Raw genomic sequence first — 13,450 nt, forward strand, 5'->3', positions numbered from 1 at the left:
AGTTAGCCTTGATATTGTTAGATAGATTGTAGTATATGCTCATAACTAGTGACACCCCGATGTCGGGCTTTTCTTTTCCGCACTTCTGTATTTCTTTGATTTGAACTCTTTAAATGGAGGTTTTATGTTAAATAACCTTGAAATTATCTTTGAAATGAAAATATCATTTTGTTTTGTAAATGAGTCGGCTTTCCTAGTTCCACGATAGACGCCATCACGACAGAGGTTAGTTTTGGGTCGTGACAATAAGGGTCGGTGGTCCCATTGTACTTAGGAATTTCTGGCATTCGGAATTTCTTCAGAATGGGTTTCGGAGCAGCACTTGGAGGGAAAGACTTTTGTATGGATTTCTTTGAATTCATACCATTTAGAATCGGCGGTGCCCCCAATATTTGGTCAACCTGGGAGTTGTATGTCTCTACTTTCTTGTCATTTGCCTCAATTTTCTTTTCTCCCGATTCAATCCGTTTAGTGAGCTCCTCGAGCATTTTCATAATGGCGGGGTCAGTCCCCGATTTATTGGCGTTCGACCTTTCCGGTGCTCGTTCCTGCGAACGACTTATGGTTCGATCTTACTCGGTGTTCGGTGATGATTTTGTAGTTGTGCTATAGCGGCTTTTTGAGCTTGTAACATTTCGAATATCAATTGGAGGCTAACTCCACTATCTTCTCTGCCCTGCGTACCTCGACCACCTGATCGAACTTCCCTGCGTACGCTATCTTCGGGATCAATGCCCAAATTTGCATTTAGGGCGACATGTGAACTGACATCGATGAGATTTGCAATTGGTGCTCCCTCGAGGTAAGCCTGAGGCGCCTCGATCCCTGGGGCGGCTATATCATCATTTTCCCCGTGAAATCTGAGGCCGTTGTCACCATGTGTAGGCGCTGCTTGTGAGTTTGACATATTTATCCTGAAAAGAAATATTCTTACGAGAACAAGTGTAAAGCAGTGTGTATTATCGGAATCAGTATTAAGAAATCACTATTATCCTTAGCCCCACGGTGGGCGCCAAACTGTTTGGCCTTAAAATTGAATAACAATTAAACTTATAATGTGGTTCTAAGGACACGTGATTTCACTTAATACCAATTGATAAATATGAATATTAATAACAGAAATAAACTATAAAGTAAAGCAAACCAGTATTAGAATGGAACTCAGCCCTCGAGTTTGGATACCCTCAAACTGATTGATGCAAGAACAATTAAAATATAACAAATTGAAGAACAATAGTATAAACGAGAAAGAGAATTATATTGCTTTGATATCTGTGAACAATATCCTACAAATGATTAGAACCTCCCTTTATATAGTAGAGGAATTCCACCTATGGTATAATTCTAATTACAGAAAAAAATCCCATGATTAGCTAATTAACCGTTTCTGATTTGATCCATTCCGAGAGTTATGCCATGATCCTCGACCAGTCACGGATATCTCATCTTTCTGTTATTGTGCTATCTTCGATCCTTCTCGATGTCTGTCTCATTTGGTTTCGATCGCTACTAGCCTCGATCTCAATAGGTACCTCGATTCCGAACTCGGTACCTTATCCTCGTGATTTAGTTTGTTCCGTTACGAGGCCGTTGTTCGATACAACCTCCCGGTCTCGGTCAAATAGTAAAAGCGGGTGGCCCCGGTTTTAGCCGTATACAAACAGTAAGGGCAAATTTCGCTCAATAGGTGGACGGATGGTAATTTATACCAATTTTAATAGTTCAAGGACAATTTAGACCATTTTCGTTATATTAAAGATTTATATACTGGTAAATAAAACATAAAGAATCTTTTACGTTAAAAATCTTGTCAATTATTTAAGACAAAATTACAGAACAATACACTTCCTAAGTTGACCTTGTATTATTTTACCCTAATTATAAGTTTACAAATGTGTAGCCAAATATCAATCAGATCTTTTCTTTTCCCATTCCCTCTAACTATAACAACCTCATCTTTTTTTCGTCACCTACCTACCCCTATTGTAGCTCTCTCCTCGTTTTTCACCTATAAATATTTAATTTAATTAATAAAAAAGAATCATATGCAAACAAAAGTGAAAACGGAATTCAGTTCCCCATTTTTAGTGTAGCCATTAATCGAGAGTCAACACTCATTCGTGCCTTCTCCCTTAATCAATACTTCTCCGAATTATTTTTTTTCAATTTTTTATTTTATATATCTTCAAGCGTGAAATATTTGTGAGTTTTTATTCTCTTTTTTCTCAAGTTTATACATACCTATCACAACTACAAAATGCAAAAATAGACGCGAGAAACCTAAAATCTCATCTCATTTAATGCTAATCTTGTTAAATTTCGAATATGATTTTGTGAGAAATTTGGAGTGGGTATTATTTGAACTTACTAGAAATAGTCTAAGTAGGTTGTATACAAAGTTTGAAGTTATTTGATGGAGATTTGGACTAGTTTTATACAAGAATTGCAAGTGAAAATCGTCCAAAAAGTTCATCAGAGATGCTTATACACTTTTATACAATGTTATACACTTTTATACAAAAAGGTACATTATGTATATAGTTGTATAAAAGTGTATAAAGATGTATAATCACAGTAGTGAAAATATTCGTGATACACTATGTATTATAGGTGTATAAGAAGAATGAGAAGAAGAAGAAGAAGAAGAAGAAGAAGAAGAAGAAGAAGAAGAAAATGCGAGAAATTCACCAAATACATGTAAATAATGTATCAACTTTGTATACAATAGTGTATAAGAGGTGGTTATACACTATTTATACATTATTATACAAATGAATCCTATCAATTAATGGAGTTTCGCGGGTTCTTCTTCTTCCTTGGGCATCCTCTGAAATTTTACTCAAATCTAGATTAAATCTACTCCAAATCACTTGAAATTTAAGTTTTGAACTCCTCTTGATGATTCCAATCAATTGGGATAGCACACATTCCAAATAACTAACAAATCGGAAAATTCAATTTCTGAAATCGAATCTTTCATGACAATAAACACATTTCTCTCCATTCCAATGGAGGAAGTGATCTTCATATGACTCCAAATAATTAATTCTCTTGCAAATTGGTTTTTTTCTTCATCAAAATAGAGATTATCAGCTTTGAATCTGGAAGAAGAATTGAAGGAGAATAACAATGGTAGAAAAATTTTGGGGTGCAAAGGCGTGACAAGGGAAGAAGAAGAAGAACAACAAAGAAAAAAAGTGTGGGCTAACTGGTAAAAAGTAATTTTCAGGTTATGTACAACCTTAGCTACACTGGATAAGGGCTTCAAACATGGGTCATTTTCTGATGGGTTGTTGGGCCAAGTGATCGGGGTAATTCTCCCATTATTTAAATAAAATGGTCCAAATGAAGCAAAGTTGTCAAGAGTTCGTTAAACCTTATTGGCACTAACTTGTTTTATTATTTATTTACTTTTTTATACTCACTATTTAGTATTGAGGTTTTAACTATTATTTTGGTTGTAGTCAAATCAAATAATTACCCGTTTTCTTTAATTTTCTTTTTCCCTCTTCTTTTATGCAAACTAAACAATGAGAACAAAAGTATAAGATTTTGGAAAACTACCAGCTATGTCCATTTATAAGCAGTTTATTATAAAAATTAACAAATTCATAAAATATTATTAATATTAGCCAACAATTACCAATATTAGCCAATTAGCTATTTGTAGCCAAAAAAGGTCAAAATTTTGCTTTCTTTTAAGTGGGTGTTATTAGAATAGATTGGGTACATATTAAGGAGCTTGAATATTAGGATTTTTTTAATTGAAAATTCGAAGTAGTAGATGAGCATGAAAAAAATAATGATATGTGTATCACACTATGTATCAAATGTATATCCATGAATAACCGTGTGTGAGATACATGTTTGATACATGTGTCGCAAAAGAATTTTTGAACTCGATTTTAATGACGAATTTTGATACCAAATCACCTCCAATCTTCCTTAGATTTTATATATTGACTCATCTATATATTTTCAATGAATCTCAACCATACCCATCAAAAAGATCTTTTTTTGCTTAGATTTTTGAAATCTTGTACATATATAGTTTTTGGGCCAAATAGGTGTACGACCCCTTAAATTTGGCTCCAATTTCCATTTTGATACTTTAACTTAGCGTTTTTCCTATTGAACACTTTAATATTATATAAAGTGATCTATTGAACACTTTACTCATAACCAGTAAAAACAATAAGGTGTGTGTAATTCACAAATGAATGACTTAGCAAAAATGACAAATAAGAGAGAGACACGTGGCATTTGGGCCCAAATAGTCAAAAAGAAGTTTTGAAAACAAAAAAGATTTATTCTAAACACCCCATCCCACCGCCATCTTCTTCCCAATCACCCCCTTTCTTTTTTCATTTCATGGAATCCCACCACCCTAAGTACATCATTGTCCAGCACCCCAGCAAGCGTTGGGGGTAGCTTTCGGATATCAGCTTCATGGGCCTCTTGAGCCTTTGATTATTTACTACTTCAGTGAAGCTTAGATCTGTTAAAAATGAGGTGTCATCTGACATTCACTGCCTACCTGAAATAGGTTATTTTGACCAGAGGGACGCTAATATTATACTGGACTCAACTGTGTTCAAACCTATCTGCCCGCAGCTGAAATCAGTAATTCTTAGGCAGTATTAGGAAGATTAGTTGCTGAAATTATGTATACCTGATGACGAAGTTTAATTGGATTCATAGTTGGATGTTGCATCGGAAGTTGAATCCACAGAAGGTGTGTATTAAAAGGCCAAGTACATCTAAGCTTCATGGGCTTCTTGAGGATTCTTTACCTTCTTGAAGTATTTACACGCATTCTTTGATGCATAATTCTGTCCATACCTTTCGCTGATATATGATTGAATGTCTTTGGCAGCTTCATCTGAAATGTGCAACCCATCTGTTCTGGTCTTCCATCGTTGTGGTATCAGAGATTCGTTCGTGTTCTGTCTATTACTGATTTCGTGGTTGGTGTGTAAATGTTAAAACCTTGATAAAATTTATTCCTGCAATAAAATTTATTAATTCCGGCAATAAAATTTATTGTCGTTCTTCTTCTGCTTTTAAAAAAGTCAATTTTGATTTAAACAAAAAAAAATATTATCTCAAACCCATTAAATTCACGCGTATAAGAGGGGGTGAAATACAGCTCTCTTGCCATGTCAGCTTTTGTGTTTAATAGGCATACATTGATTTAGGTTGAAGTGTTCAATAGGTAATGGGCTTAGTTAAGGTGTCAAAATGGAAACTGGAGCCAAGTTTAAGGGGTCGTACACCTATTTGGCCTTTTTTGTATTTCATTACCTTATTTGCTACCTCATCCATGAAATTTCTTTTCCGTCTTGCATCTAATGTTGCTAATCACGCCTAAACATATGGAAGGAGATCTTTGCGTGTGATTCTTGGAGAGAAAAAATCTTATTTCTTTGGGTTTTTAATTTTTATATGTGCTTGGCTAGTTTTGATAAGTCTATGAATAATGGCTAGAGGTTGATAAGTTGGAACTTATTTGGGACATTTCTGTAAGATACCCTAAAATTTTTACCTTCCTAGCATTTATGTTTTTTAACCTTTTCTTTTTGTCTATAACTATCATTTCTTCGCGAGGAAAGAAGAAATAGAACCCATTATATGGCATTTGCCAATTCAGGGATCGTTTGATTTGCCTTCCTTAAACATTAATGCATGTATAGCTATGCATAAAATCCGGCATAACTTATTACAATATTTAGTTGGGGTTTTGGTCTCCGTATAAAATCTTGGACAACTTATACATTGATTGGTGGGTGTTTTGATTTCCGTATAAACTCTTGCACAATTTATACAATGTTTGAGTTAAGTTTTTTTATACCTATATAAAATAATACTTGTATTATATGCTGATGAGAAACTCTTTTTATGATTTTATGTGGGATAAAATGTGAAATAAGAATACGTGTATTAAATAATACACGAATTTAACTAATAAATGACAAAAATTACCCTTTCACTTTAGACTTAAATTCCTCTTCTTCTTCTTTTTTGTGTGTATGTAATACATGTATTAAGATTTGAGAGTTCGATTATATTGTATAGTGAGTTTTATATTGATACAATTCAATTGTTTTTTATTTGAACATATACTTCGATTTATGACATTGACAATTTAAAATAGCTTTCTACCTTATATATATATATATATATATATATATATATATATATATATATATATATATATATATAAAAGCATGAATACAAAGTTGATGTACCAAAATAGCCCTAAATATTGATCGATTTTTATATTTGGTATTGTATAGAATTGTAAAATTTAATAATGTTATCTGACTAGAATCCTAAAACTTTATGGTGTGTGTCTAAAATTGCTGATTAAGAATGTTTTACTCCTTTTTTTTTAATTAAATTCAAACCACGAAAATGAACTCTATAATGCATTCCCTATTGAACTTGAATTAGAGCACAAACTATGAACTATGAATACGAACTCTAATTCCTATTTCACTGGAACTCTAAAATATTTCATATTTCGGTATTAGTATTTGAGTGAAAATAATTTTCTTCATTCAATGGGATTTAGACTTAAAGGTCATCTGTAAATTCTTTAATGAATATTAGTTTTAAAGTGTGGTGCTGCAGAAAGAAGTTAGCAAAACTCAGTAACTTCTCAAAGTTAGTGTATTTTTCTTTGAAATCGAAATGAGACCGAAAACATGTGTTTTTTACTCTTTCTTTGACATCTTTTTGTGCATGCAATTGATAGGTTTTCATGAGTTTTAATTTTGTTGTCGAATTTTAGTTCATTTATTTACAAAAATATTTTCAGTGTTGTTGTCAAATCTTTTACCATGCATGGATACAATGTTGATAGATCAAAATCCTCCAAAATTTTATTTTATTTTCAAATAAGATAATTGCCCGTAGATCAGAATTAAATTCCTAATATAAATTTGTATGGAATTCTAATACCAATCAAGGTGTCCTACTCATTATTGAAATTCTAAAGCGCCCTATATATACCAATTTTACATAGATAAGAACATTTGGTGCCATCTTTTACCATTATATATATGTCTATTATAAAAGCATGAACACAGTATTGAGAGACTAAAATAGCCTTAAAATTTCGATAAACTTATCATAAATCAATTGGTTATATTGGTAAAAAACACACTAAACTAATTATGAAGTTTTAAATAAATACGGACACTAAATTTCTTAGGTAACAAGAAAATCATCGTTGGGTTATAACACTATATCAAATAGGTCCCAGTTTGCAATACTTCAAATTTGAAAAACGACGTAGTTTTCCAAAATAAAACTTTATATCCACTCCTAAATTTGATTAGTTTGAACTTTGAAGCCTCCAGATTCCATACCTCTCCATGACATCCACTTGCTCTAAGATTTTTTCTTCTTTTCACTATTTTGTAAACTAGGCGTGATGGTAAAATATCCATCTATATATATATATATATATATATATATATATATATATATATATATATATTGATTGATGTTATTATATTAACTTATAATTATCGATATTATTATAACTACAATCAGACATTAACTACAACTCTAATAAGTTGGTTATTAAATGTTGAGCGATTATTATATCCTTTGAAAGCTAATTTATTTCTTCCAAAAAATAATTTCATATTGGATAAAATGGTAATATTTGAGATTTTTCCTAATACCTAGGAATTTAAATTCAACTAAAATGGAATCTTAAGACTAAACCTATTTGGCTGATTTTTCGGAATTTAATTAGTCAACGACTTCTATTGTTCTTAAAAAGTCGGCCAATTCAAAGCAATTTAAAATAATAGTCGGACTAAAAGTTTCCTAATTCCAACACGAAATAATAATTAAATTATAAAATTTAAATACTTCATTAGTCTAGCTTAATTGCAGGTCTTGTGATAAATTTGAAAATATTATTTCGTCGGTTTCAATTTATGTAAACCTATTTGATTGGACACGAAATTTAAGAAAAAAGAGAAGATTTTTGAACTTGCGGAGTGAAATAAGGCATATATAAATTGTGTGTGTATAAATCATTGCATAAAAATAAATTTTTTTTAAATATAAAAAAGAATTAATATTTTTGGCACGGACTAAAACGAAAGTAAGTTCTCATAAATTGAAACAGGAACATCAGTTTAACACCAAAAGCACAGAGCTCCACACGTGACGTGAGCAAGCTTGAGCCTTGGATATATATGGTTTTAGATTTTGAGTCAAACTTTGAGTCAGAGCTTTCAATTTTGAGTTACCCGAGAAAACCTATTAAGTATGTCATTATATGTAAATATATACTCCCTCCATTCCAATTTACGTAAACCCGTTTGATTGGGCACAAAATTTAAGAAAAAATGAAAAACTTTTGAAATTTATGGTCCTAAACAAGTTAAAAAGGGGCTCAAAATATTTGTGTGTTTATAAAAGTTTCTCATCAAGGGTAGAATTATAAGTTTAAACTAAATTGTTTTCAAATTTAGAAAGATGTCATTCTTTTTGGAACAAACCAAAAAAGAAATAGGTTCACATAAACTGGAACAGAGAGTAGTTTTTGTTGTGCAGCAGAGTTCATGTATAGTATAATTGTGTAAACGTTTTCATTTTTTATAACAAACGACCCCTCAGCGTATCTCCGAACCAAACGACCCCTCAGCGTTTTCATTTTTTGATAACAAACGTCAGGTTAATGCTTTCCTCCGTTTATCAAAGTAGCCAGCGACCTAACATTATATTGCGACATTCAAACATGGGATCCTTCTTACATCCAAATTTGTTTAAAATATAGACCATCAAATCATAAGCCAAGACTCATCTAATGGCTTGACAGATTGAGTGAAAGATGACTAGTCCATGCGCAATCAAGATGGAAGAGGATAAGAAGAAACCAGACAAAAAGATTGAACTTGAGAAACTATGAACTGTATACAATAAAGAAAGGTAAACTATCACAATTGGACATCCCCAAAGGCCAGACGTTTTAGTGTATCACTGCACACATCCCTGGAGGAGGAAAAGAGAAGGAAAGAAACGAAGCACACACTCGTCTCTTTCTTTAGTTAACACTTGAAGTAAGACGTACAAATTTACAGGTAAAAAAAGCTACGATTTTCTCTTTCTCAGTCTTCCCATATCAAAATCCATAAGCCTTGTTGATGACGACATAGGAGAAGTTGCTGACAGACCAATGGATTCAGGAATATCCAGATCAACTCTCATAGAAGGGCCTGATATTGCTCGTTTAATATCAATCTCGCTCAGCTGATGGGCTTCAGTTTTTACTTTGGCAATCTGAGTCATGTCAGATAAGTAAATAAGTAATACCTTAAGCTGTCACATTCACAGCCCATTTAATCAGATAAGTTAAGTTTCAGAATAAAAAGTGTAGAAGCTTTTACCAGTTCAATGTGGTGACAGGACGAACAAGCATCAGCAATTCTTTTTTGTAGATCTTCTACTTTCTTTGTTTGGTAATCAAGATTCTCCACTTCATTCCCTTTCTCACCCAGTTGCTGGTATAGAGCTGCACAAGAAAAAAGTAAAAATCAACCAACTAAAATTACATAAAGGCACCAAGAGAAGGGATTTAAGAGATTTTTGCCTTAAATCCAAATAATGTCCTGCAAGAAACTTGTACTAGCAAACTGCACTCTCTGTAGCCACATCTAACAACATCATCCTACCCTCGAAAAGATGAGTGATGTACCACAGTGCAATTATATTAGTGAATCTCAGGCCAAATTATTCTTGCAATATATTTTTGCAGAAAACAGCAGGACTTGCACGATTTCTTTGACTTTGAATGACTTCTGGAGTACTCCATCCTTTATTGGCATCCAGAATAATATCCAATTCATTGTGGACTCTTACCATAATACAAGAAAACTATATGGGTTTACTTTCGCTTTTCGCTGTACAACTTTTCCTTTTCTATTCCTACAAAGATGAAGAAAAATATGTTTCTCTCATCTGATAATAAACAACAATTTTAACCAATACCAAGTCAAAGGACAATTTACTATTGGTGTATATTAGTGTAGTTTAGTTGCGGTAAGAAGAAGATGCTCCAGAAATGTGCCTTTGTGTTTGATAGCTTTACAAATTTAGACCGAAAGAAATACTCGATTACTTCATATTATACAACGTCTATGACATAACATGACCATTTATTCATTATCAGACTGGAGGCCGAGTTGGGTAGCTAACATACGACTAAGTCCACTGAGTATGCAATCTTGAAATCGAATGGGAGGGGATGAAATTACAAACAGGGCATACCTAAATTCATTCAATATATAAGTACTAATATGTGAAGTGCCTTACGTTTCTTCAAATTTTTTGTTGTATCAATATCCTTCAATAACAACAACAACAACAACACTATGCCTCAGTTCCAAACAAGTTGGGATCGGCTATATGAATCCTTGCTGATCGGGTTTCTCTATTTAAATTTATCTCAGGCCAATAATACACACAACATGAATAAAAATAAAAAGTTCTAGAAATTCTCTATATTTTCTACTGGCATACAAATATATAACAAGACTGAAAACCCCTAGCAAGCATAGGACCTAAAGTAAGTGTATTAACACGACTAAAGCATATTCCTAACTAACCGGTAACGCCTATATATATCTTTTTCTTCTATTATGTCACATCTATCACTAAGTTTACTTGGATTCCAAGAGATTGTAGGTTTTTCGAGACAGCTTTGAGATAACTTCCTTCCATGAAGTTTTAGGTCTACCTCGTCCCTTTTTAATACCTTCATTTTACCATGATCTCATACTTACAAACCAATGCATGACTAAACCATCTTAAATGTGTACTACTTGCACCTTCTGAAAAATGTGGCCATTTTTTAACCTTGTCTAATCATGTATGACAATACATCCATCCTAACATCCGCATCTTCACAATACTCATTTAGAGAATGTGTTGGACTTTAGCCGATAACATTCACTTCCACACAAAATTTCTGGCCTTATAGTTGTTTTATAGAACTTAACTTTAATATGCATCATTTTATCACATAACACTCCAATAGCACTTCTCCAGTTTAACCATTCAACTTTGATTCTATGTGTAACATTGTCCTCTATCGTTCGGTTCTCTTGGAACGAGCCTATATATCTGAATTGTTTACCGTTAGGCATCTCAATCCAATCTAGTCTCACCTCTAAACTAGCAATGCATATATTCAGTCTTATTTCTGCTTATCCTAAGAACCATACTCTGTACAATGCTTCTCCATAGTTCAAGCTTTTGGTTGACACCTTCACCGGTTTCGTCAATAGCATAATATCATCTGTACATGGCATACACTATTGGAACCCATCCTGTATAATGTTGGTTAGCTCATTCATAATTTGCGAGAAAAAGTACGGGCTCGATGCGGATCCCAAATGTAAACCCATGGTTATGGAGCACTCCTTCGTATCTCCTACTACGTTCTCATGCTAATGACTACTCTTTCATACAATGTCGTTTATGACATTTATATATTTAATATGAATTGCTTTCTTCTCCAACATCCACCAAACAACCTTTCTTAGTACTCTATTGTATCCTCTACTAGGTCGATCAATACCGTTATGTAAATCTTCTTGCTCTCATAATAATCCTCCATCAATACTCTTATCAAGAATATAGCCATCATTGTAAATCTACCGGGCATAAATCCAAACCAGTTTTAGCCACCATTGTAAATCTACCGGGCATAAATCCAAACCAGTTTTCTATTACTCTTATAGTGCTCCCAAGTCTACGCTCTATCACTCTTCCCCAGAGTTTCGTGGTGTGACTCAATTTAATGCTACGATAGTTCGCACAACTTAGAACATCTCCTTTGTTTTTATAAATTGGAATAGGGGTAGCCTTTCTCCACTTATTGGGCATCCTACCATTTCTTAGTATAGCATTAAAGAGCTTGGGGTAAGCCATCCTACTCCAAGGCATTTCCAAACCTCTATGGAGTTACCATCTGGAGCACAGGCTTTGGTACTCATATTTCTCATGCCATCTTATACTTCTATCAACCTTATTCTACAAGTGTAGCTACAGTGTCTATCATGCACATATAGATCCAAAAGTTTATCCTTGTGGTTCAAGTCGAATAATTGATAAAAATAGCCTCTCCATCTCTCTGTGGTCTCATTATCTCATGTCAACACTTGTTGAGAATCTTTCTTTAGTAACTCTCTTAATAGCCTCCCCCTTATCGTGTCCATGGTTTTGATACAAGCTATCTAGGGCTTCCTCTTGAGCTATTTTAGTAGCCTTCTTAGCTCTCTTATACTCTTCAAAAACTTATCAATCTTCTGTTTCTGGTAAGCTCTTATAGCACTCTCCTTTACCTCTAATAACTCTTTGCGCATCCTAATTCCAGCGCTAGGATTCTCGTGGCCAAGGTTCCTAATCATTAGCCGCATCAAACACTTCATTTGCTACATTTTGATGCAACTTGGCAATTTCTTCCACAGGATGTCCGCCTCCCCCCTCAAAGTTTCATGCTCCATCCTCCTGTGGTTTTCTTGAAAAACTAACTAGTTAGCACGCTTGAATGCACACCATCAAATTCTCAGTTGTTTGCAGGCCGTCTCCTTTCTCACTCTACTCATATGCTTTACATACAAAACCACCAACTTATGTTGGGTGGTCATCATTTTTCCTGGTATAGCCTTATAATCCATACATGTTGTTCTATCACGTCTTCTAGTAGGATAAAATCTATTTGATTATTATTACCCCCACCGAATCAGTTCGGGTTCATGCCGGGTCGTTCTACTACGGAAGCTATCCACCTAATTAGGAGGTTGGTGGAACAGTACAGAGATAGGAAGAGGGACTTGCACATGGTGTTTATTGACCTAGAGAAGGCGTATGACAAGGTCCCTAGGGACGTTCTTTGGAGATGTCTGGAAGTGAAAGGTGTACTAGTAGCTTATATTAGGGCGATTAAAGATATGTATGATGGAGCTAAGACTCTGGTTAGGACTGTGGGAGGTGACTCAGAGCCTTTTCCGGTGGTTATGGGGTTACACCAAGGATCTGCGCTCAATCCGTTCTTATTTGCCCTGGCGATGGACGCACTGACACACCATATTCAAGGGAGGTGCCTTGGTGTATGCTGTTCGCGGATGATATAGTTCTGATTGATGAAACGCGATGCGACGTTAACGAGAGAATGGAGGTATGGAGGCAGGCCCTGGAGTCTAAAGGTTTAAAGTTGAGTAGGACCAAGACGGAATATTTGGAGTGTAAGTTCAGGGACGTGTCGGGGGAAGCGGATGTGGAAGTGAGGCTTGACTCACAAGTCATCCCTAAGAGAGAGTTTCAAGTACCTAGGGTCTACTATCCAGGGAGATGGGGAGATCGACGTGTCACGCACCGTATCGGGGTGGGGTGGATGAAATGGAGGTTAACGTCTGGAGTC

At 34.4% G+C, this 13,450-nt stretch overlaps 1 protein-coding gene across 3 annotated transcripts in view; it reads right to left on the bottom strand.

The window, feature by feature from the left end:
• Positions 1-8,915: 8,915 nt before the first annotated feature.
• The window catches only part of LOC104112568 (sister chromatid cohesion protein SCC4), a 56,543-nt gene continuing 52,008 nt past the window's right edge, over positions 8,916-13,450 (bottom strand). For 2 of the 3 annotated variants that reach the window (XM_070181764.1, XM_070181763.1), the window contains exons 12-13: positions 9,414-9,538; positions 8,916-9,306 (exon numbers count right to left, since the gene is read on the bottom strand). In XM_070181764.1, coding sequence (XP_070037865.1) covers positions 9,118-9,306; positions 9,414-9,538 — 314 coding nt within the window. In that variant the 3' untranslated portion in view covers positions 8,916-9,117. Of the gene's footprint in view, positions 9,307-9,413; positions 9,539-9,616; positions 9,952-13,450 lie in introns of those variants that run through there. The other variant, XR_011409878.1, reaches the window with a different exon arrangement.

The sequence above is a fragment of the Nicotiana tomentosiformis genome, chromosome 7, assembly GCF_000390325.3.
Source record: "Nicotiana tomentosiformis chromosome 7, ASM39032v3, whole genome shotgun sequence".
Lineage (NCBI taxonomy): Eukaryota > Viridiplantae > Streptophyta > Magnoliopsida > Solanales > Solanaceae > Nicotiana > Nicotiana tomentosiformis.